We start from the raw sequence: 23461 nt of genomic DNA on the forward strand, positions 1-23461 counted from the left end.
TTTTAAAAACATCACTGCATATCAGTGTATATATATTTGACACTATAATAATTATGCTGATTTTTCTAAGTTCTATGTTCTAAGTATTTTACAAATATTATGTCATTTGATCCTCATAATAATCTTGAGATATAGGTTCTGTTATTATCACCATTTTACAGTTGAGGAAACTAAGACAAATGGGAATTAAATATATAACATTTGATACTCAGGTGGATCTGTGACCTCATAATTGTAAAAACCTTTCTGTTAGGCCTTTGAGTTCTATGTGACTATTGTCTATGTCCTCTAGTCAACTGATCACAAATGGGTTCTTTATTATATTGGGGGAATAATGGATACAGACACCAACCTGGAGTAAAAGAAGACCTGAATTCAAATCTGACCTCAGACACTCACTAGCAGTGTGACCTTGGGCAAGTCACTTAATTCTGCCTCAGTTTCCTCATCTTTAAAATGAGTTGGAGAAGGAAATGGCAAATTCTACAGTATCTTTGCCAAGAAAACACCAAATGGGGCATGAAGAGGTTGCAGGACTGAAAGAACTCAACCACCACCAAATCAACATTACTTCCCCATTAATATCACCACAACCAAATTCAGATTAGATAGACCAGTTGATGAAGTGCTAGCCTGGAGACATGAGCTCAAAACAGCCTCAAACATCAACTGTGTATTCTGGACAAGTCATTTAGCTTGTGTGAGCTTCTGTTTCTTCATCTGAAAAATGAGAATAATAGCATCACCTACCTCCCAGGGATTTTTGTGAGGATCAAATAAGATAAAATTTGTTGTGAGGATCAAATGAGATAAAATTTGTAAAGTGCTTAACATGATACCTGACTTATGGTAGGTACTATATAAATTCTTATTTCCTTGTTCCAGTTCTTTGAGAACCTGATATTCTAGGTCTTAAGAGTCCTACAATATCACTGGAAGAATACTGACCTCAACTGTGGTGGTCCCTGTTACAGGGAGAATTTGGGCTTATTAAAAGAACTTCCATTTCTCAAAGGCATACCAACCCGGTCCCCTTTTTTCTGGACTCAGTTGGTAAAACATTTGTGGTTTCTCTATCTATTGATAGACCAGCCATAGGGTTTGTCCACTTTACTGTACTATTCATAACTGAATTCCTCCCATTACTCTGCCTATGCTTCAGTCCTAATCAGATTCTTCATCTCAGCAGTGACCTCCAATCCCTCCACTTAGTCTTTGAGAGACCAGCATTTTTGCTCTGGATTCACTTTCCTTCCTCACACCATTGTTAAGCACTATTATTATGTTGTCTTCTTCTCTCAAATACCTTGGGTTTTTGTCCTGCTTTAATCACTCAGCAAATCCTATCCTGGCTTACACCACCTTCCAAATTCTCTGCTTCTCTGGCTCAGAAGTATTAGGAAGTCTCAACAAAAGCACCTAGATCCACTACAAAGTTACATTATCTAATCTCAGCTGAACCCTTGCTGTCTCCAAGGCAATCTTTTTACTCCTATTGACTAGTATTAACTCCACAGTGCCTGTTCCAAATTTTCTCCTTTCCTTAAGCCCCTCAATACCACCTCTATTCCCATACTCTTATCTAAAATATTGATTCATTCTTTTCTAAGAAAATAGAAGACATTCCTTGGGAGTTCTCTCTTCTCTTCACTACACACAAAGTCTTTTTATATCCTTTCCTCCTTAACTCCAATCTCTGAAGAGATGAACCTTCTTCTTCTTCCTGTATTTGAACCCTTGATCCTATCCCCTCTATCTCTCACAGATTACTCCTCCAATTATTCCTTCTCTTTAATCTTCAATCTCTCTTTATCTGTTACTTCCTGTTTCCTACAAACCAATTCTCTCTCATCCTTAAAAATCCCTCACCTCATCCTAGTACCAACCTTTTAGTCATTGTTCCATATCTTTCCTTCATTTCTCAGGCAACCTCATAAAAATACCTGGCTGCACATCTTACTCCCACTTCCTATTCTCTGACTCACTCCTCAGTGCCTGCAATCTGCCTTCTGACCTTATCCATCAGATGAATTTACCAACAGATTTCTAAATATTCTGATCCAGAGACCTTTTCTTAGTTTTAATTATTGACTTATTGGCTTCCTATCATACTGTTGACTATTCTGTCCTTCTGGATATTTTTTCTTCTCTTAAGTTTTCATGATCCTGCTTTTTTGGGATTCTCCTTTCTAACATCTCAGTCTTTTCTATTGGATAACCATCCATATCTTATTGCCTTGAGGGTGGACTTGGTTCTTAATCATTTTTTTTCCCTCCAGAAGGCAGAGGCAGCTAAGTGATTCTGAATCGTGTTCTAGACTTGGATTCAGGAAGACCTGAGTTCAATTTTGATCTTAGGTATTTATTAACTAGGGAAGCTAAGTGGCACGGTGGATGGAGTGTTAAGCTTAGAGTCAAAGGATTTTATCTGCCTGAGTAGAAATCTGGCCTCAAACACTTGCTGACTGTGTGACCATGGACAAGTCAGTTAAACACTGCCTCAGAGCAGATAACTCCACCAATACGGCATTAGTGTCCCAATTTTCCTTTGTCTCCTCCAACATTTGTTATTTTCTTTTTCTGTCATATTAGCCAATCTGATAGGTATGAAGTGGTATATGAGAGTTGTTTTGATTCGTCTTTCTCTAATCAATAGTGGCTTAGAACATTTTTTATTTGAGGATAGATAACTTTGATTTCTTCATCTGAAAACTGTGTGTTCATATTCTTTGAATATTGATCAATTGGGGAATCATCTATGTTCTTATAAATTTGACTCTGTATTCTATAATTTGAGAAATGAGGTTCTTGTCAGAGAAACTTGCTGAAAAATTTCTCCCCAGTTTTGTTTTCCTTTTAAATTTGACTACATTGATTTTGTTTGTATAACTTCTTTTAATTTAATGTAATCAAAATTAATACTTAATATGTCATAATGTTTTAATCTCTTTTTTTGGTCCTAAACTCTTCCCTTATCCATAGATTTATCAGGAAAACTATTCTACAGTTCCAAATTTACTAATAATGTAGCTATTTTTATTTTATCTCAGTATATGGTGTGAGATGCCAAATTGCTTTCTAATTTTCCCAGCAATTTTTGCGTAATAGTGAGTCCTTATCCCCAAAGCTTAGATTTTTGGGTTTATCAAATACTAGATTACTGTGTTCATTTACCACTATTTATTATATACTAATCTGTTCCACTGATCCACCACTCTATTTCTTAGCCAGTACCAAATTGTTTTGATGATTATTACTTTGTAATACAGTTTGAGATCTGGTACCATTAATCTACCTTTATTCATATTTTTTCATCTATTCTTTTGAGATTCTTGACTTTTTGTTCTTCCAGAAGAATTTTATTATTTTTGAATAAAAACAAACTTTTGTTTGATATTTCAAGCCTTTCAAAAATCAAGCTCCAGTCTACTATCCAAATGAATATTAAACATTACTTTCATCCACACATTCCACATTCTAACCAAACTGCCCAGCTTGTACCTCACACAGATAATCTGTATTTCATATACATGACACCAAATTGTCCTCCTCTTAAGATATTTGGCCTCCTTGAAAGAGTAGCTCAAGCTCCATCTTCTGCAAGATAGTTTTCTGGATTTCCCATCCACCCCCCCCGCCCACTCTCTAGTGAGTTCCAGAGATTGCCTTCAATTTACTCTTCATATATCTTGTATTTTCTCATACATGTATATATATATATATATATATATATATATATATATGTGTGTGTGTGTGTGTGTGTGTGTGTGTACATGTTGTTTCCTCCAAAGAATATATTCTTTGAAGGTCAAGGAGAAGAATTATTCTGTTTTGGTTTTTGTATTCACATTTCTTAGGGTAGCTAGGTTTTGCAGTGGATAAAATTTTGGGACTGGAGTTAGAAAAACTCATTTTCTAGAATTCTCATCTGGCTAGGTAAGTTTGTTTCAGTTTCCTCTTCCCTAAAATGAATTTGAGAAGGAAATAGTAAACCACTCCAGTATCTTTACCAAGAAAATCTCTAATGGGGTCATGAAGAGTTGGACATTACTGAAATGACTAGATAACAATTGATAATGATTAGTCAATATTATATGTTTGCTGATTGATTATCTAAATTAATCTTTCTAAAAGCAGGTAATATCCCCTGTCCTGTCCTCCATTCCCATCTATTCCTTTTGCATTTAATACATCGTAGTGGCTTCTTATTGCCTTTAGGAACAAATATAAAATCCTCTGTTGGGCATTCACAGACTTCATAACTTGGTCCCCTTCAACCTTTCTTTTCTTCTTACACCTTACTCAGTCAGATATATTTTGCAACTGGCTTCTTTACCATTTATTCCATCTCCTTACTCAATATAGCTATCTGTCATGCCTAACATTCTCTTTCTCCTTATCTACCTCCAGCTTACTCTGGCTTCCTCCAGGTGCCGACTAAAACTTCATCTTCTACAAGAAGTCTTACCCTATCCCCCTTAATACTAATGTCTCCCCTCTGCTGATTACCTGCAATTAATTCTGCTTGTCTGTACATAGTTGTTTTCATGACATCTCCCCCATGAGACTATAAGCTCCTTGAGGGCAGGTACTCTTTTGCCTTTCCTTATATCCCCAGTACTTAGCTTAGTAGCTAACAAATAGTAGGTGCTTAATAAATGCTTATTGACTAAATGACTAGGCATTACTCTTTTTTTTCATTTTTCTTTCTAAGAGGAGGTTATAACCTCCCATGTTGTTCCCACCCCCAATTTCCCTTTCATGGGAAAAAAATTGAGTCCTTTTTCTTTCTTTTCTTGCTTCTCATATTTTCTGGCATCACTGCTGACGATCTCTTCCTTCACTTCAATCTCTGATGAAGTAGACCTTCTCTTTGTCTAGACCACCCCATCAATATGTTCCTTTGATCCCACCCCCTACCATTTTCTTTAGTAGATTGTCTCCACTATCATCCTCTCTCTGACTCTAATCTTCAGTGTTTCCGTATCTACTAGTTCTTTCTCTGCTGCCTACAATTATCCCAAGTCTCTCCATCCTTAAAAACCTATCATTAGATTGTCATCTTTCCTAGTTATTGTCTTCTATCTCTCCTCTCTTTCTTAGCTAAATTATTTGATAAAGTCTATACTAGGTGCTTCACCTTCCTATCATGAAACTTCTCCTAAGCCCTTTCTCACTTTATCATTCAACTGAAACTATTCTCTCCAAACTTATCATTGCTCTCTCATTCATTAGGTCATCTATTTATTGTTTTTATTTTCAATAAGTCCTCTCTTAACTGTTAAATTAAATACCTTCTCTTCCTGAAGTCTTGATCCTTTTTGTCCTCTCTGCACACTTGACACTGACCTTATCCTCTTGATTGGTCTCACTTCTTTGGGTCTTCATGAAGCTACTCTCATTTAATGTGTTCTGGTACATTTCCTTAAAAGTCAAACTAGTTTCTTTTTAATAAATTAAGTTTTGAATATTTGCATGCCTATATCTCTAAGAGTAAAAGTATTGAAGCTAATATGAGAAATGTGGATTTTTTCCTCTCCTTCTACCTGATGGCTCCTTCTTAGGCTCTTTTGTTGATTATGCATCCATGTCATGCCCATTAATTGTAGGTGAATCCCAGGAATCTGTCCTGAGCCCTCTTCTTTTCTCCCTCTATACTATAGTGCTTGGTTATCTCATTATTTCTTATCTCTGTGCTGATGATTTCCAGATTTATCTCCAGCTGTATTCTCTTTACCACTCAACATAAAGTAGAATTCATTTTCTTTCCCCAGAATCTACCCTTCTTCTGAATTTCATTATTATTGTCAAGGGTCCCATCATTCTCTTAGTCATAAAGGATGGCAACTTTGGCATCATCCTTGACTACTAGATCTTCACTTAGTCCACATAATGAGTAGTTATATTGTCTTTTCTTTCTCCCAACATTTCTGAATATTCTATTTCTCTCAAACAACCCCAACCCTAATTCAGGTCTGGACTATTGCAAGAATGTCTTAATTTATCTTTCTATCTCAAGTCTCTTCCTCACTTCAAACTATTCTTTACAACTGCCAAAGTGATATTCTGACCCCTGTTCAATAAATGGCAATGGCTCCCTATTACCACTAAGTTCAAGTATAAACTCATATATTTGACTACTAATGCTCTTCCCAACCTGACCCCACTCTATCTTTCAAGTCTTCTCATATATTATATTCCTGAACACATGATTTGGTTCAACCATACTGACCTATTCACTATTGTATGCACAAATATTATGAGGTTCAAGTTGATAAAATGTTTGTAAAAGTGCTTGCTCCACAGTATTATAAAAATGCTAACCATGATCATAGTAATTGTTATAATTTTTATTATTATTCTTTATCTTCAGTGTCTGTAACATCATTCATTCCTAGAATGCTTTTTCTCCTCACTTCCACTTCTCTGACATTCTTCAAGAATCAGTTAAAAGGCCATCTCCAGGAACCTTTTCCTGGTTATCCCTACTAGTGGTACCTTACCCTCTAAGGCCCTTTCTATTATTTGTGAATCCTATATAGGCCAATTTATGCAAGTGTTGTCTCTAACATTAGAATGTAAGCTACACGAGTAGCTTTTCCTTTCTATTTCTTCTTATCATCAACTCTAACATGTAGCAAATAGGACACAGGCCTTAGAAGGGAACTCAGAAGTCATCTAGCCCATTCCCCTAATTTTGTAAGAGGAAGTTGAGGTTGTTCAATGTTGTTACAGTTGTTCGACAGTTTTCAGTCACGCCTTTCTCTTCATGACTTCATTTAGGGTTTTCTTGGCAAAGATACTGGAGTAGTTTATAATTTCTTCTCCAACTCATTTTACAGATGAGACAAACTGGGTTTGTGACTTGCCCAAAGTCTCATAGCAAGTATGTGTCTGAAACCAGATTTGAACTCAGGAAAATGAGCCTTTCTGATTCCACTTCTCAAAAGGGATTAAGCATTTTAGTATTAATTACTCAGGGTTACTTGGCTGGCAAATAAGTCTTATCCTATGGGTAAGGAACTCAGACAAACTATGAAAATTCCTATTAAATTATGGAAGCATTCTAGGTCCTTTTAAAAGTAAAAAAAGAGAATATTAATTTTTTAAGAGTAAGAAAGAAAAATTAGGATATTTGTGGTTGTCATCTTGAGCTTAATGTGAACCACTAGGCAATATTATTTTGAGATGTGAAAAATCCACATTTCTCTTATTAGTTACAATACTCATATTGGGTTTCAAGAATTCAAGAGATCTTCAATATTCAAACAAATCAAAATCAATAACTTGTTGGTTTGGTTTTTAAGGAAAACTAGCAGATTCACTGCTCTGCTATTGCAGGTCTAAAACAAAAGAAAGAAAAAAAACCCTGAAAACTAGAATATCAGTGAATTAAAGTTCCATGTAGAAAAGCTCTCTAGTGGGTCTCTGCAGATGCAAAGGACTCAGTATTTATCCTAAATGAACTCATATATATATGTATACAGCTACCATCCCATTAACTTGTACAAGCAGGTCAGATTCCCAAAGGGTGGCTTATTACTATCCTAGAAAAATAAAATAAATTTTATTTTTATTTCCAAATTTTCCTCCTTTCCTTTCCTTTGAGAAAATAAGGAAAAATAGAACCATTACAAATATGCAAAAAGTCATCCAAAACAAGTTTCCATATTATCCATTTTCCCCTCTGTTGAGCCACTCCCTTACCCCCCCCCCCCGAAGCAAGAATGAGAAAAATATGTTTTTCCATATGGGTCTATCAGTTTTCTATCTAGAGGCAGATAGCATGTTTCATCATTTTACAGTTGTGACTGCTACTTCTCCTTAAGGGTTCTAGGGAATACTGGAGCTAAGTGTCTCTTTAGAATAATATAGATCTAATTACTCCACCAGTGTGCTTCTCTTATAATATTAGTTGTTATTAGTCAGTGAGATTCAATTAACACTTAGAGATATTTACTAAGGTGACCAAAGAAGAACAGTTGGCACAAAATACCCCCACCCATCCCTACTCCCCTGGATAAAGAGAACAGCCTTTGACAGATTCTCTCAAATTTATATACAGAATTTAGGAGACAGTGTACTCAAATACAAACACTACGCACACATGTACATATATATATACGTATATATATATGTATATATATATATATATATGTGCCCACACATATACATATATAGTCCCCCAAAAGACAATTAATTGCTTCTACAAATTCTTTTTTGCTGGAGTCCTCAAGTTGTTCAATATATAACTTAGTGCTCCTTGTAGAGGTATGAAACTATCTTTCTTTTTTTAGTTTGTACCAGTTTGTTCTCTGATCCCAATGCAAATACTATATGAGATATTCCTGAAACGAGCACTAGGATGCAGATGGTAAAGTCTGAATCTTCCAATACTCTGAAGTTATTCTTAAACTGGATAGAGGTAACCACCCCCAAGAGGGATGAAGGAGGGCACAAGCTCAGAAAACAATGGTGAAGATACACTATTTGGATTTTTAAAGAGGAGGGGAAGTAAAGGAATAGTATCACTCTAAGTTCATTGTCCCAGTCTCTGAATCTGGTCTAATGGGGATATGTACAACTCGTTTTGGGGAGGACTTCAAACCCTGTGTCTGTGAGGAGGAGAACAGACCTAAGTACAAGAGTGAAAGAACCTAGACCAGAACATATTTCCCCATTAATCTAATTCAGTACATCCTTGTGTACTTATCCTTGGGTAAGTCATTTTCCCTTGTTAAATTACAAGTTCCTTCTGGTGAAATAAAGAGATTGGAACTAGATGATCCTTAATACAGCCTTCTGTTTTAAAATTCAGTGTGGTTTTTGAACATAATAGGATACCTCCTGTATTGACAGTCTTCATACTGTCACTAGCAGTTTCTTACACATCTCTAGGAATGGAATCATTCAGTATGAGTTGAATTGTTCATTCAAGTAACAGTGATTTTGAGACCAATGCCTCTGTTTGTATCCCCAGTGCTTATTATGGCACACAGTAAATGATAATAAATGTTTTCATTCATTCATTCATTCAGACTGGATTCACACCTACAGCCTTATTTGGGGATAGTCCCCAACTTAGTCCACAATGTTGTGCACACTGGCTTAATCCTTATTCCTTCTGGGTTTTTTTCTTCCTATACTAGTTAAGTAGTGTAGTAGATAGGACCTGAAGAAACTGAGCTTGAACTTTGCCTAGTTATTGGTGTTGAGTGATTTTTCAGTTGTATCTTACTCTTTGTGACCCACATTTGATGTTTTCTTGGCAGAGACACTGGAATGTCTTGCCATTTCCTTCTCCAGTTCATTTTAAAGACGAGGAAACTGAGACCAACAGGATTAAGTGATTTGTCCAGGGTCACACAGCCACTAAGTGTCTGAGATCAGACTGTACCAACTAGCTGTCTAAACTCTGCCTAAGGCACTTCCTTAGCTTTTTGAGCCATGGCAACTAACTTTGTTTCTCAAGTCTGTTATCTCATCTGCAAAAGGGGGGCAATAATTTCCCTTTATTCACATAATATATGTGAAATGTAAATGTTGATCATTATGTTTATATTTCCATTTTCATCTTGACCTGATGTCTTAATTTTTTAAAAATCTGTACTTGATAAACACTGAAGGAAAAAAAATATAGAATTTTCATAAACACAGACTATAAAAAATCATGTATATTATACATTATAATATATTGTATACAATAAATGTTATTATTGTATATTAATCTATGAATTTTTATTACACAGAGCTTGATTTTTTTAAAGGATAAGAAATTCATCATGTTACTTTCTAGGTTGTCCTACTTGTCCTTGTTCCTTCTGAACTTGAATCAGTTCTTTTCCTGTCTTTTCTGCACCCATGAATCCTCTTTCTTTGATCTTTTTGAGAATGTAGGAGAAGCAATGGTATCACTGAGGCAGCTGTGTGACTCAGAGGATAGAACACTGGGCCTAGCATCAAAAAGACCTGAGTTCAAATCCAGTCTCAGATACGTATTAGGTGTATGACCCTGGACAAGTCACTTAACCTCTAATTGCCTAACAAAAGTATCTACTGGAGAAGGAAATGACAAACCATCCCAATATTTTGCCAAGAAAACTCCATGGATTGTTGATCCACAAAGGTCACAAAGAGTTGGGCACTACTGAACACCTGAACAATAAAAAAAAATGGGGCAGTTAGGTGGCACAGTGGATAGAGCACCGGCCCTGGAGTCAGGAATACTTGAGTTCAAATCCGGCCTCGAACACTTAATAATTACCTAGCTGTGTGGCCTTGGGCAAGCCACTTAACCCCATTGCCTTGAAAAAACCTAAAAAAAACCAATAAAAAAACGTTGGTGTAGCTAGGTGGTGCAGTGGAAAGAGTACCTGCCCTGGAGTCAGGAGGACCTGAGTTCAAATCCCACCTCAGACACTTAATAATTGCCTAGCTGTTTAACCTTGGGCAAGTCACTTAACCCCATTGTCTTAAATAAATAAAAATTAAAAAAAATGTTATCACTTGGTCCTAGAGTGTGCATAGATTAATAAATTTTGGGTACAAAGCTCTGAATTTATTTTCAGAATGATCAGACAAATTCATAGCTTGATTAATAGTGCATTAGTTTACATGTCTTTCCACAGACCCTCCAACAACTGTCATCTATTTTTTTTCATTTTTGTCAATCTAATAGGTGTGAAGGAAAACCTCACAAATCTTCTAATCTGATCAGTGATTGGGAGCATTTTTTCATATGGTTATTGATGGCATGGAATTATTTCTTTTAAGAATTTACTTAATATCCTCTGATCACTTATCTATTGAGGAATAGCTCTTCTTCCTATTTAATTGAACCAGTTCTTTTTTTGTATGTAGAATATTACTTTTTAAAAAAGAGAATGTGTTAAAAAAAAAGAGCCCTACCTCCACCAGCTATTTCCTTTTGATCTTAACTATGTTGATTTTGTTTGTACAAAAGATTTTCAATTCTATGTAATCAAAACTGTCCATTTCATTTCCTTTGTCTAGAACTCTTCCCCTACTCTCAGTGGCAAAAGGTATTTCCTGGAAGACAAGAACTGAATGCTTTTGTATTTGAATCCCTTGGAATTCATAATAAGAAATGCTTTTTTCATTCATTCTTTCACTCACTCACTCATTCATTCACTTATTCATTCATTACATTTTCTACTTGAGGTTCTTCCAGAAGCAATCAAGGAAAGTCTTTAATGTAAAGTAAAGCATTACCCTTGTCTGAAGGGTTGAAAGGATAGTTTTGAATATTGAAAAAAGGGAACTTAAAGCAACCCCCTCAGCTCCTCAAGCCAGCCCACACTGATTTATGCCTCTAAAATCATGATCTATCTGTAAAGAACATTTTTTTGTCATAGTCATGGCATAGATGATCTATGGAGAGTTAGGGTCATGTAATGGAAACAAAGAAACTGGTTTCAGAGACATGGCTGACCTGACACTAAGTTTGGAACCTGGGGCAAGGCAGTACACTTCATTTCACCTCCAATTTCTTATCAGTAAAATGGGAATAAGAATTCTTTTTCTGACTAGTGTGAGTTCTCTAAGCTTTAAAATGCTCTATAATTAAGGGGGAGGTGTTCGTTAAATTTTTAACAAATAAATTTAAACATTTACACTTTGGAAATTGGCATCTGTCTTGAATCAGGGCAGGATTTATTGTTTTGTTGATTGTATAGACTTAAGAAAGTGATGGTGAAAATGTTAACAAGGCAGATTAAATTTAACAGTGTGTCTGCTACTTTTCTTTTTTCTCAGAGCATCAATTGTTAAATATTTCCCAGTCCTTCTCTGCCTATAATGTTTTTTTGGAGGCAGAAAGAGATCACTCCCTCCATTTTATGTAGGTGCATAAGCAATTTGTTAAATTGATTTGAATTATTTCCTGTTTCAAACTATAGGGAGAGGGAATGGACTTGGAAGATAACTATATTCTAGTTTTGGGGAAGTAGTAGAAAGAGCTCTGGGTCTGGAGTCAGAGTCCCTGAGTTCATTTACAGATTCTATCAATTGTTCCTGTGAGATCATGGGCAAATGATTCAATGTCTCTGAGCTAAAGTTTCCTGATCTGAGAAACAAAGAAGCAGGACTAGATGAAAGACACAGTGGCTAGGTGTGGCACAGTGGCACTGTGTATAAAATGCTGTACTTGGAGTCAGTAAATCTCAATTTCCTGAGGCCAAATCTGGCCTCAGACACTTACTAGGTGTGTGACCCTGGAAAAGTCACTTACCCCTGTTTGCCGCAGTTTTCTCCTCTATAAAATGAACTGGAGAAGGAAATGGCAAACCACTCCAGTATCTTTGCCAAGAAAATTCCAAATGGGATATTGAAGAATCAGATTCGACTGAACAACAAGAGCTGGATGACTTTAAAGGTTCTTTCTAGCTCTAAATCCATGATTTTATGATCCTTATCCAGGCACTGCCACAAACTGCTATGTGAGCTTGGGTATATCGTGCTACTTTTAAGTAGTTGGAAGTGAATCTTGAAGATGTCTTCTATATTTTCTATCAACTTTCCACCTTTACCTCCTCCTGTAAATTTTTGTTGATTTTGAACTTAAATACAAAAAAGAACATTTCCAAGTACACAGCACAATATAAAACTATGAATTTCCATTTCACAATGTTTACTTTTTTTTGAAAAACCATGTGATAGGTACTACAAATTGTTTTCAAAACTAGCCTGCTTTTCTGTGCTCCAAGTTTTCCTTTGTTCTCTTCCTGTGCACTTTTTGTTTTTTCTCCCTCTATTCCTACTCCATCCTGAAAAATTACAATTAGACACAAATATATGTATATATTTAAAACCATACTATACATATTTCTATTTATCAGTTCTTTCTCTGACATTGGATAGCATCTTTCTTCATTGATTCTGTTCAGTTGATGTGACTATTTCTAATACTCAAAATGACTTAGTCTTTCAAAGTTCTTGTAATACTTTTACTATTATTGTTACAACATTCTCTTTAGTCTACTCATTTCAATTTTCATTATTTCATATGAGTTTTTCCATGTTTTTCTAATATCAAACAGTTCATCATTTCTTATAGTGCAGTAGTATTCTACCACAATCATATACTACAGCTTATTTAGTCATTTCCCAATTGATGGACATCCCCTCAATTTCCAGTTCCTTTTGTTTTTTTCCAAATTAATTTTGTTAGTATTTTTTTCTAACTCAGTAAATTTTTTTTATAATTTAATTGGGATAGCATTAAATAAACTCATTAGTTTATGTAAATTTGTCACTTTTATTATATTGATTCTACCTACCCATGAACAATTAATATTTCCCCAATTATTTTAATTTGAATTTATTTGTATAAAAGGTATTTTATAATTTTGTTCATGTAGTTACTGAATTTGTTTTGGTAGATATATCCCTAGATATTTTTGATTGTTCACAGTAATTTTTAAATGGAGTATCCCTCACTGTCTCTTCTAACAGGGTTTTATTAGTGATATATAGAAATATTGATTATTTATAGAGGTTTATTTTATATCCTGCTACTTTGCTAACATTCTTCACTGTTTACACTAGCTTTTTAGGTGAATCTTTGGGATTTTCCAAGCATATCATCCTATCATATGCCAAAGAGATAGTTTTATTACCCCATTGCTCATTTGATCCCTCCAATTACTTGTTTGTTTCTTATTGCTATTGCTAGCATTTCTAATACAATATTGAATAATACTGGTAACAGTGGGCATCCTTGTTTCACTCCATATGTTACTGGGAAAGTTTCTGGGCTAAATGACTTTTGGAAAATTACAAAACAATCACTGAATCTAAGCTTCCCATAAAAAGCAAAGACCTATTTATATAATTTGAAAATTTTACTAGTGATATAACTCACTCCAACCACTCCAGTTGCTATATGGAATAAGACATATGGCAACAAGATATATTGCTAAAATGGCATCCCAGCCTGGGAAGAACTAATGAGCAGCACATAGAAAGCAACAGTGATTCTTATGTTAGCTGTAACTAGACTACTAAGAATTCTGAAGAAAAGGAATACATGATTTCATCAAGGAATTCCTCGATCAAGAATGAAAGATGACAGATGGAAATGCTCATGATACCCTCATGACAACAAGGGAAAATGAGGAAGACTTCTATCACATTGGGTAGACTTCCTGAGATGAATTTTGGAGAGAAAAGGGATAAAGATCTCATAGGAAACAAAGGCATGGTAGATGGGTTGTGATCTTTATGGCTGAAAAGAATATCTTAAGTCATAGATTTATCTGAGTGTAATATTCAAGAGGACTATAGATCAAAGGATTTTGATTGGGGAAGACTCTTAGAGCTTTATGGACTCCAAATCCTTCTTTATACAAAGAAAGAAACTGAGGTCCCAAAACATCATCTCTCAGTATCCCTTTATTTCCACTTGAACAACTTGTATCTCTGGCCCTCATCACCATTTGCCCCAACTAGTGTAGTCACTTCTTACTGGTTTCCCTGACTCCAGACTCTTTTCTCTCCAACCCATCCTCCATATAGATGCCAAATTCTTATTTCTAAAACAGATCTGGCACCTTGATACTAATAAATCTTCAGTGGTTCTCTTTTACCTTTAGGCTGTATTACAAAATCCTCAGGCTGGCATTTAAAGCCTCCCACAGTCTAGTTCCCACCTACCTTTCCAGTCTTATTTCATATTATTCCTATTCATACACCTTCTATTTAGTTCATCTCCACTTTTAACTGGTCAAGTCCACAACATTTCATCTCTTGTCTATGTATTTTTTCATCCATGGTCTCTCTTCTGTGGGATGAACTCTTTCCTTCTCTATCTCTTAGAATACCCCAAATTCATCTCAAAGGCCACCTCCTTCATTAGACTTTTCCTAATTACTCCTTCTATTGCAGTGAATAGAGCACCAGCCTTACAGTCAGGAGGTCCTCACACTTGACACTTAACCTTGGGCAAGTCCCTTAACACTGATTGCCTTGCATCCAGGGCCATCTCTAGTCATCCTGGTTCATATTGGGCCATTAGACCCAGATGGTTTGGGAGGAGACAGTGAGACTGGTGACTTAGCACAGCATCCCCTCACTCAAGTCCAAATCACTTGCATGTCATGGCATCACCTCCCATCCTTCGAGAATGAAGGGTAAACAACAACAGCAGTAGCAGCAGCAGCAGGTAGGCAGTAACTTTTTACTTGCATTTTTTTAAGCACTTATTATATGGTGGGGGAATTCTAAGAAAGGCAAAAAACAACAACAAAATGATGTCCTCTTCTCAAGTATCCATACATTTGAAAACAGGAGACAACATGCATGTAACTAGACTCATAAAAATATATAGAGTATAAATTAATCTGAATGGGGAAGATAGGATTTGCACTCTAGCCTTTATTTTTAATTACTCTGTATTACTTTTCATTTTCTTGAGTACATTTTGTTTCATCCCTGAAAAATGTAATCTTTCTGAGATCAGGGAATATTTAATTTTTATCTTTGAATCTCTAGTGCCTAATACAGTCTTCTTGGCCATAGTAGAAGCCTGATAAATGTATATTAACTTGATCTGAAGTAACTGGTTCTAGTCAGCAGTCAGTAAATAGGAGAGAACTCAAATTCAAACTAAAATCATTTTATTACCAATGCAGTGTACTTTTTCACTCCCCTAAATTGATATTAAAAGAATTGACTTTTCATAAGTACTGTAGAAAAATCCTGTCTTCTCCTAGGAGATTAATTTTAAAAACACTATCATTTTTGTGTAATTTTATGTGTACTTTATGTATTCAATAAGTTTATGTATACTTAGGTCGGAAGGAGGTTGAGACCAAACTGTGAGGAATCTCAAATGCTAGGCTGAGAAGTATGCATTTTCTCATATAGATTATGAGGAGCAAAAGAAGATTTTTCACTTGGAGAAAAACATGGTCAGAGCTAGATTTTCAAAAGATTATTTAGTGACTGGTTTACAAGGAAATTGGGGAAAAGAGAGTTTAGATATATTGAGATCAATTCAGAGACTATTACAATAGTTCAACCAGATGTGATTGGATCTTGGATTAGATTGGAAACCACAGGTATGGAGAAGCAAGCAGATATGAGTAGTAGTGTAGAGGTAGTATATGTGGGCCTTGGTAACTGATGGGTTGGGGGAGGATGTGTAACAAGAAAAGAGTCAAAGATATTTCAGTGGTTTTAAATCAGAACTATGAGGAAGTGCCATCAAAGAAAGAGGGAAATTAGGTGACGTGAATTTGGAAGGGAAGATAATAAACTCGGTTTTGGACATTTTGATTTTAAAGTCTTGGTTGATCCAGATGAACAAATCCAAAATAGAAATATATTCTAGGCAGATATTAAAACTGTAGCCACAGAATTGAGATTCAACTTTCCCCTCGTAATAATTGAAGACTGATGAAATTATACAGGAAAGGCTTTATAAAAGTATAAAGATAGGAAAGAATCTTGGGTGGGTGAGTGCATCCATATACATGAAAAGTGCATGCATATACATGAAAAAGTCTGAAGAATGATTAGGGATCTGAACGATGAGAATCCTACTAAGGAAATGAGAAGGAACTGAGGCAGAAAAGAAGAAAGTTAGAAGAGCGGTTTTAGAAGTCAAGAGAGAAAGATTATTTGGAAGGAGGGAGTGGGAGTTATGCTTCAATACCTTGAGATACTTTGGTCTCTCATTCTCTGGCATACTGTGATTTCAAAGGGAGTGTGGGTGGTATACTTCCTTTATGAAGGCAGGTTTCGATCTCTTTGATAAATCATAGTTTATAAATAGTCAATAAATGTCACAAAGCATTATAGAGTTGGAGATGCTAGACAGTTTAGAGTTTTTCTACTCAATCACGCCTTTATTTTTGGAGAAGAAAACTGATGTACAGATAAATGAAATGATCTATACACTACTCAGATAACAATTAACAGGCAGGATTTAAACTTAAAAATTTTCTGACTGAATGAGTTAAGTTTAGCAGAGGCAGCTTCTGATTAATTATGATGACAACTTCCAGGAGATTTTTCTGAGAAAATAAGAGAAAAAGAAAAAACAAAAGGGATAGTTTTTCCTCTTAAATACTAGTGCCATAATTCTTGTGTTTTTCTGAAAAAATTTTTTAACAAGCCCCAATATATATAGTGTTTCTATTTCTTTGCCTGTCTTTTCCTAGTCCCTCCAGCACTGAGCATTTCTTTTGCAGTTCATTTACTACTGCTGTCTGTTTGCCGCAGTTTGTTGCCAGTATTATTATAATAATGAAAAAATCTATTTTACAGATGAGGAAACAGGCTCAGAGAGTTTGTCTTTGTCCTGAAGACCAGGATTTGATCTCTTCCAGTCTGTATGTCCAGCAAGATTTCAATAATCCTTCCACATACATTCACTTAAGTTCCCTAGGTTGTAGCATGAACTCCATTTAGAGTTCTGTTACCATCATCCAGTCAATTTCTTATTGCAGCTGTCACCAAACTTCAAACTTGTTTCCCCAGAGTGAAGAAATCAAGGTCTGAATTTATAAAGCCCGAAAAATAACAGAGAACAGATCCCATTCCCAGAATATTCTTGAGGAACATGATTTTTCCTGGATATTTGGCCTTTCTCATTTTGTCTCTTGCAAGGGGGCAGTTTGGGGTAGAGTGTGTATAGGTGGGTTAGATTGAGTACAGATTTTCCATTTGATGGATGGACGTATTTAATTATTACAAGTGTAAGTGGTGGTGTGTGGATATGAATGTGTGGGGGCTTTTTGAGTTTTTCATGAGTTTATTTATTATTATTATTATTATTATTATTATTATTATTATTATTATTATGGTAACTGATGTTTGCGCTGCTCCTGGGACTCTTAACAGTTATAAATCTTCATTCTCTCTGCACTGCAGTGTCCCTCCCAGCAGCTGCATAAATTCAGAGAGACAGGCTGTCAAGGCAGCAGACTCTACAGAGATCAATATTCCTCCTGGCAGGAGATGGGCACTAGCTGACCCGGGAGGACAGTCCTTTCTGTTTATCTGACCAGACCTCTCTTTTTTTTTTCTCCTGAAGTCAACTATTGTTAGTTGTACTCCAATTGCTACTTGTCTTATTAAAAAATGTGACTCGTTGGAGAAAGATTAGGCAATGAAGCCCCAGCCCCTACGAGCAGCCGTCCAGGTTCCTCTCTAAGCACCTTCCCGGTCCTGCCGTTATCCTGGCAAGTGTCTTCTGGGGTGAACGCCAACGGGCAGCTTTGGAGAGCCACTGGCTGCTCCCTAGCCCAGACTTTTCTTGTTTGTTTGACTTTTCACTACTGCGCCCGGCTCCTGCCTCCTTGGATCACTTAGGGAGAGGAGGTGAAAAAGGAGAAGCTCGCCGGCTGCGAGAGGGTTTTCCAAACGAAGAGGGGTGGGGAGGAGAAGGGAGACCGGCTTAGGGGAGGGGGCTCTAGCCGAGGGGGAAGACCTCGCATTGTAATCCAATGACATTTCCAACGTGGGGGTGGGGGGCACTCGCTACGGCTCTTGGAACCTTGGCTGTGGGCCCAGCTGGGAATAACTCTCTTCGCATAATTCGCGTGTTTACCAGGCATGAAAATTCTTGCTTTCGGCTTTTTTTTAAAGACTCCCACCCTGCCCCCCCTCCGCCTCCCCGTCAGCCCCTTTTGCAAGTGAAACTCTGTCTAAAAAAATATTGGCCCGGGGCGCAGAAAGTTTTGCATAAATTCATAAGTGATGAATGGCTGATTTTAATGTTATTTGGGTATTTGTCAGAATCTAACAAATATACATGGGGACGGCAGTTCATAAACTTAAACATCTCAATATCCCCTTTCTTCTGGAAATAAATTACGTTTGTTTGCTCGACTTGGAGTCTTAAAAGGTAGCCGACATTAGGAATATTTTAAAAGCCATCATCCATCGAGCATGTCTCCCAGGCGCCACGAAGATTAAATGGAAGAATCATAAGATGGAGGTCTTTAACTTTTAATCCTTTTACAATGAAGCCTCAGATAGTCGCGGGGGCAGGGTGCCTTCTCTGGGGGGAATAATGCCGTTATTCCTTGGCACTCAGTTAATGAATACCCTAAACTACCAGATAGACAGAGACGCACAGAGAGAAACACACATACACACTGCACACACACACACACACACACACACACACACACACACACACACACACAGACTCACAGTCGTACAGACACAGACACACAGACACACACATATACACAGAGAGACAGAGACAGAGACAGACGGAGAAGGGGAGGGGGCTGGCTATTGAAACGAGGAGCCAAAGAGGCTGGGCCTGGGGTGGAGGGTGGGAAGAAATCCTTGGGCTGGGCTGGATGGACGGGGCAGGGGTGGGGGAACGGGGGTTTTGACCCAGCACAGGGGAACCCAACGGAGGTTGGAGATAATTAGCGTGAATTCTCCCTGACTTGGGAGAGTCCCGGCGGGAGCGGAGGGAGGGGGCGTTTCAAGGAGGGGGTGGGGGGCGGGAGGTGGAAGGGGGGTGGGGTGGACATCCGAAGGGAGGAGAGCCAGGGAAAGGAGAGGACCTCTGGAGTCCAATATAAATAAAGGGAGTGTTGAGCCGCAGCGTCAGGTAGCTAGCCCACGTGGAGGGGCAGCGCTGGCTGTGCTCAGCATCGGCTCCGCACAAACGGAGAGAGATGCCTTGCTTTGCTAGGTTGCGGCCCGCCGAACCGGCTAGGGGAGGAGCGCAACACCAAGCCCTCTGGGGGTGGGGGGTGGGGAGGAGGGGCTTCTTCCTTTTTAAGGGGTTTGAGGGGACAGGGTAGGACAGTGGTGGGTGCTGATGGGGGGGGGAGGAAGGGATAAGGGTAAGTTTATTTCCCCGAATTCTATTGATCTATTCATCAGAAGCAAGGGATTCAGAAAGAACATTGCCCAAAGCAAGTCATCCTTCTCCAAGTTCTCATTGCGAACTGGGTTGTAAACTTTTCCCCTCCCCTCCGGCGCCCCTACCCCCATCCCACCCCAAGGCTGGGACTGGTGTGAAATTGCTAAAAGGCGACTTTAGTGGCAGCTTTCCCCACTCTGCTCCCCGCTCTCTCACCCATGCCACAGAGACCCGAACTGCAAAGTGTCTTGTTCCAAAGAACCTTCTTCCCCCCACCCCCCCACCCAGTCCAGAACCCGCGGGATCTCTCCTGCTTTGGAACATGACAGGAGGAGAGGTTACCTGGATCTTTAGGATATATACATCCATATATATCTAATCTATACATAGAACACATGACTAGAGCTCTGGCGGTACAGAAAAGGATTGAGAGTCCAGGGTATTCTGTGTGTTTGTGTGTGTGTGTGTGTGTGTGTGTGTGTGTGTGTGTGTGCGCGCGCGCGCGCGCGCGTGTGGCCTTGACACCCCAGTTTAAAACAGATTACGCCTACTCCCACCTTGGCAGCGTTTCTTCCGTTGCTTTCCAGGCGCTCAAAGGGTTAACCGGGACTAGATCTTGGGGTGGGGTAGAGGAGAGGCGGGAGCGCCGATGGGATCTGGGTGGGCGCTCAGATCTCCCTCCTCCCCTCCTCTCCCTCCCATTCAGAGGGGGTCAAGTTTCAGCTGCACTCCGCCCCCAGGGTAGGTGTGAAAGACACGTGTCCCCATTGTGAACAGCCTGTCAGGCAGGACAAAGCGGCTGTCTCCCCCCTACTCCCCGCCCCCCCGCCCCCCAGCCTAGCTTAGGGTCAGCTCCGGGAGGCCGGCTGGGTGTCGAGGTCAAGACGAGATGGAGTTTTAGTAACAGGGAGGGGGGGGGGGAGCTGGAGTTCCGAAGCAGCCATGTGATTCCAAAGAGATGTACTTTGAGATCACCGTGTCCCCCTCCCCATTTTACGGCACCCCCTATTCCCATCCCCCGCCAGCGGCCGCTGAGAAACTCATTAGGAGGTGATAACCTCTTCATCACCCCCCAGTGGAGGAGACTCCCAGGAGTTGGAGAGGCTCTTTCTCACCCTTCAAGGAAAATTCACATGAGGGACACCCCACCCCCTTCCACTGCCCACCTCCCCCAACGCCCGCCCGCTGGCCATTCCACCTCCCCCAGCCAGGAAAGAGGGTCAACAAATACAGTGGCAGTGCCCAGGCGCAGAGTCGGTTTTAGTGGTTGACTTTAATTCTGCTCTGCACTTCTCTCTCTCGTTTACTACACCGGATGATATTATAAAGAATAAATAGCAGGTGCTCTTAATTTACAATGATTAGTCATTCCATTTGTTCTCTCTATTTACAATAACTGTAAAATAACATTGAACTCTATAGCTTCTGCAAGGTCCAAGGAAAACAAAAACAAAAAAAACCAAACAAAAAAAATACTTTCCGAAGAATGGAAAATAGCTTCTTCTTTTTAAAAGTCTTTCTACAAAAAGTTTTTCCCCCTCTCATCTTTGTATTTAAAAAAAAATAACTTTTTCTGCTTCGCCAGGCGAAGTGCTCTGGATATAAATAGCAGGGTAACATTAGCAACAACCAGAATAACAGTCTCTCTCTCTCGCTCTCTTTTTTTCCTTTTGTCTTTTTTTAAAAATACAGTAGAAGCCGGTAACTTTGAACGTATAATACTGACCTTTTAATAAGTAAATTAAAACTGAGACCGTATATACACACACATACATTCCTACACAGTTAACAGTGCATTACATGAACCAGAAAGCTATGTCTCTGTAGCCAAAAAAAAAAGTTCATTGAATCCGATTTGGGAGGGTGGTAGAATGGGGATAGGAGAGGGTGGGTGACGAAGGGGGGGTGGATCAAGAGTTGGGGTCTGGGCGAGAGGGACCCCGAGTTCTAGCAAGAGCACTTGCATTCCGAAATGATGGGGTACTGGATGGGGATCCAGCCGCAACGCTGCCCCCCTCGTCGCTGGCACCGCCACCGCAGCACAGTGAGGTGCACCGACTTGGCCGGCTTGCAGACCATGCCCTCCGGCACGGAGCAAGAGCGCTTGCTGAAGCAGCTGCCCACTTTCACGTAGCGGGGCCAGAAGCGGCTGCCCAGGTCGTTCCACGCGTAGAGGACTGGGCAGAAGGTCTGCGACCAGAGCCACATCTGCAACTTCCTGCGTAGCTTCTTGCTGAGCCGGTGTTTCTTGCCCGGGGGCAAGCCCTCGGAGAACTCCAGCCCTTTGATCTCGCTCGGCATGGCCCCGGACGGCCGCTGCCTAAGCAGCTGGTCCAGCTCCGCCAGGTCCTCGCCGCCCCCGGCGGCCCCCCCACCCCCGCCTGGCCGGTCCTCTGGAGGCGCGGTGGCCATGAAGCCCGGGTCGTAGTGACCCCCCAGCAGGGAGCGGAGCAGCGTCTCGTTTAGATCCTTCTCCTTGGGGTCAAAGATAGGGTCCGGATGCTCGATAAGGTCCACCAGGGGCAGGTTGTCGCTGGGGGCCGGGCGGATGTGGAGGTAGTGCTGGCAGCCGGCCGGCCCCGCCCGGAGCCCCAGTACCACCACCACGGCGTACAGGGTGACCCCCAAGCTGGGGCTCCGCTCCATGCCTCCGGCGCGGGGCTGGGGCTGCAGCGATATCCCTGGGTCCCCCGCCCCACCCTCCCCACCCCCCGGACGAAAATCACGCCAAGCCCCCTCAGGCGGTCTTCCCTCTCGGGAGCAGCTCACCGCAACCAAGGGGAGCGGAGGATCCGCAGCATGGGAGAAGATCCTGGCCCCTCTGCCCTCCTTCCTCCCACCGAGGGGGTGATAGGGCCGGGTAAACTTCCTCCTAACTCGTCCTCTCTCCTTTAGCTGGGGAAGGGGCGCATCCGACGCGCCTCCAAGGACCGCGGGGGTGGTCGGGTGCCCCTGGCTCGTCTCTGCTTTCTCCCGGCCGGAGGCGGCGCGGGGCGCGGGGACTCGCCTCCCTGGCTCGGGAGCGGTGGCGTGGCTCTTCCCTCTCTCCTCCTTCGCTTCCTGCTCACGGCGCTGCCTCGCTTCTCGGCGGGGGCGCTTCAGGGTGAGAGGACTCCTGGGTCGGGTCCCGGGGGCGCTCCCCCAGCCGGGTGTTCGCGGCTCTCTCGGGCAGGCTCCGGCGGCGGCGGCGGCGGCGGCGGGAGGAGCGGCAGCGGCAGCTAGGGCAGGAGCGGCGGCGGCGGCGGCGGCGGCGGCGGCGGCGATAGCGATAACGGCGGTGGCAGAGGCAGCAGCTGGACCAGGAGCCGGAGCCGCAGCGGAGCCGGAGCGAGAGCGGGAGCGGGAGGAGAGCAGCGGCGGCGGCGGCGGCGGCGGCGGCGGCGGCGGCAGCGGCGGCGGCGGCGGCGGCTCCTCGCACGTTGGCACCGGTTTGTCTGTCTCGAAGGGTCCAAGCCTTTAAATTTCCTGCACTTTCAGCTCCATCACCATGGAAACCACTGACTCTCTCTCTCTCTCTCTCTCTCTCTCTCTCTCTCTCTCTCTCTCTCTCCCCCCCTCCCTCCCTCTCTCTCTCCTCTCTCTCTCTCTCTCCTCTCTCTTCTCTCT

General features: G+C 40.5%; 1 protein-coding gene and 1 long non-coding RNA gene across 2 annotated transcripts in view; both read right to left on the minus strand.

The window, feature by feature from the left end:
- Nucleotides 1–20554, minus strand: part of LOC141511299 (uncharacterized) — an 81790-nt gene extending 61236 nt beyond the window's left edge. Inside the window, exon 1 of the long non-coding RNA XR_012475303.1 lies at nucleotides 20413–20554. This is a non-coding gene — a long non-coding RNA (uncharacterized LOC141511299). The remainder of the gene's footprint in view (nucleotides 1–20412) is intronic.
- A 572-nt stretch (nucleotides 20555–21126) lies between these two features.
- On the minus strand, nucleotides 21127–22501 carry NOG (noggin). The gene has a single exon (XM_074220534.1). The coding sequence runs from the start codon at nucleotides 22499–22501 to the stop codon at nucleotides 21803–21805; it is 699 nt and encodes a 232-aa protein (XP_074076635.1). The 3' UTR covers nucleotides 21127–21802.
- Between the last annotated feature and the right edge of the window lie 960 nt (nucleotides 22502–23461).

This window comes from Macrotis lagotis, chromosome 2, assembly GCF_037893015.1.
Source record: "Macrotis lagotis isolate mMagLag1 chromosome 2, bilby.v1.9.chrom.fasta, whole genome shotgun sequence".
NCBI classification, from domain to species: domain Eukaryota; kingdom Metazoa; phylum Chordata; class Mammalia; order Peramelemorphia; family Peramelidae; genus Macrotis; species Macrotis lagotis.

Coding starts and splice junctions, on each gene's coding strand:
- NOG (XM_074220534.1), bottom strand. CDS start 22,501: ATGGAGCGGAGCCCCAGCTTGGGGGTCACCCTGTACGCCGTGGTGGTG.